Raw genomic sequence first — 2,225 nt, forward strand, 5'->3', positions numbered from 1 at the left:
TCAATTTCCTAGCTAGTGAAGCTGTGTGAGCATGTGTTTGTTCATGTGAAGTGGGAAAACATGTTTCTCCGACAGGCTGAAGGGTGTGGAGTAGAACAGTGAAGGTTCCTGAATTAAAATGAGACAAAAGAATGACTACATACCACAATGTGCTACCAACAAACACTGCGCTGTCTAGATATGATCCCCTGTTTGCTCCAAGTAGCTTCCTGTTAGAAGCACAATATGGCTTTATGCAGTCATTTACAGGAAGTATTGTGGATGCAAATCTTCTGGATTGGCTTGCTATGGCTGTCTAATTTTCACACTATGCCGTCCACATGACTACAGTGGAATACACTGAACGCATGCTGGACAACTATTGCTTGTACTGTACACTATGTGAGGGGAAAAGCTGCAGTCCACAGCCATGCTAGAGCTAACTGCTCTCATGCTAACATGCAAACGATGATAATGCTAGCATGTTTATATTTAGCTAAGTTGAGGTTGGAAGTTTGCTGCTATTTATAAAGCAAAGTATGAACTGTAAATGTAAATAAACACATTGAAATGTGAGGGGATCAAAGTTTACAATTCATCCTCTGGGGACCATGAGTGTCTGGAGCCAAATTTTTACAGCAAATCATCTAAAAAAAATAAAATTAATAAAATACAAAAACTATATTTTTAAAAATTGCAATCAATTAAAAAATTTAATTTTTTTTTTAAACAGTAGTTATTGTTCAAATGCATACGGTATTCTGTTCGATTCATTCAAAGACTGATATTTGAACGTCTCTTCCTTTCTGGTATTCCAGGTTTGTCAAATTGTTGTGTGAATGTTTTCTGCATGTACCTACATGCAACTGTGTGCTAGACCTGTTCATCTAAAGCTCAGTCACTTTTATTGTCTTCAGCTTGCAGCAGAAGTCTTCAAGGGGAGGAGGAATGTTTTCGTACCTGGACTGTTGGCCACTGAGTCAAAGTGGCAGTTGGCTAGCATGAGATGCTGCGCACCGCCCTTAGGCTCCAGCCTCACAGCAATGTTGGTGACACGGTCATAGAAGCTGGTGAAGCCTCCAAGAAAGTCAATGGAGAAAGAGCCGGTGGGACGCTGCACATCCACCGTGAGCTGATGGGGGCCGGCTGCGGTCTCAACACGGATTTTCTCAATCTGCTCCAACAGGTAGCCCACTGTCAGGACTTCATTCTCCGGGCTGCCCACTGGCCGAGGGCCGACGCTGGTGATCTGCTCCAAGTGCCGTCTACATTGTGAGGCGAGGAAAGATTGAAAAGAGAGAAAGGGAATACTGTGATTCGGTTCAACTGTGAAGGGGCAATAAACCAAGCCTGCTTGTTCCAACAAATTTCTCCCCCNNNATTCTGATTCACAACATTACAGAGTTTCTGTAGGACTATAGCTACTGACAGTAAATCATTGTATGCATGTTCATACGTGAGGTTATAATCCACAACTTTCTTTTTTAAACCACCATGAGGTTTTGAAACTTAACGTAGATTAAATACATTTTCTGTGGGTGTGCTTGCTGACATGGTTGCAGACACACAGTTTGAGCATTTTTGTGTGATAGAAAGGTCTCTTCTAAATGCACCATACATGAGAGTGGACACTTAAGTGCTATGCTTACTGACGCTTAAATGATTAGCTGAAGCGAAACCAGATTCAAGTTCAGATATCTCTCTATACTACAGAGTCTATAGAGTCTATAGACTCTGCTTATGGACTCGTCTTGAATGTCAATGCGTTAAAACACTTTCTCGTCTCAGGCACTCATAGCTGGTTCATAAGCAGAGAATCTCTTTTTTAATTTTTAAAGAGCTGAGACAAACAAATATGCAAGACTCATTTATATAAGACAGTGAATGGGGTACAGGCTGTGATGACTGTAAGAATATGTGTTTCTTGTGTATGTATATTTGTTTTATGTTTTATACAGGTTAGCAATGCTACAGCATACAAACAGAATCCCATTCACTGTATATGGAGGAACTTACTCAATTCAATTTTAATAACTGATTATTCATTTAACTAATTTTACTAGCAAAAAAGACAAAAAGTGTTGTGATTCCAGCACCTCAAATGTGAAGATCTTTAGCTTAGTAAGCTTATTATGTTTATGCGACATGAAATATATATCATTTTCAAAAATGCGCAGTGGCACTGTGTTCCCAACAGTGTTCCCGAATTGGCGACTTTCTCTCTAGATTTAGCGACTTTTCAGACC

The 2,225-nt window shown here is 40.1% G+C and overlaps 1 protein-coding gene across 1 annotated transcript in view; it reads right to left on the reverse strand.

The window, feature by feature from the left end:
- Positions 1-2,225, reverse strand: part of LOC118332884 (endoplasmic reticulum metallopeptidase 1-like) — a 10,160-nt gene that overhangs the window by 3,808 nt on the left and 4,127 nt on the right. The window contains exon 2 of the mRNA XM_035668320.1: positions 940-1,244. Coding sequence (XP_035524213.1) covers positions 940-1,244 — 305 coding nt within the window. The remainder of the gene's footprint in view (positions 1-939; positions 1,245-2,225) is intronic.

This window comes from Morone saxatilis, unplaced genomic scaffold (assembly GCF_004916995.1).
Source record: "Morone saxatilis isolate NCDOM2014 unplaced genomic scaffold, NCSU_SB_2.0 Contig21, whole genome shotgun sequence".
In the NCBI taxonomy this organism is placed as follows: Eukaryota; Metazoa; Chordata; class Actinopteri; family Moronidae; genus Morone; species Morone saxatilis.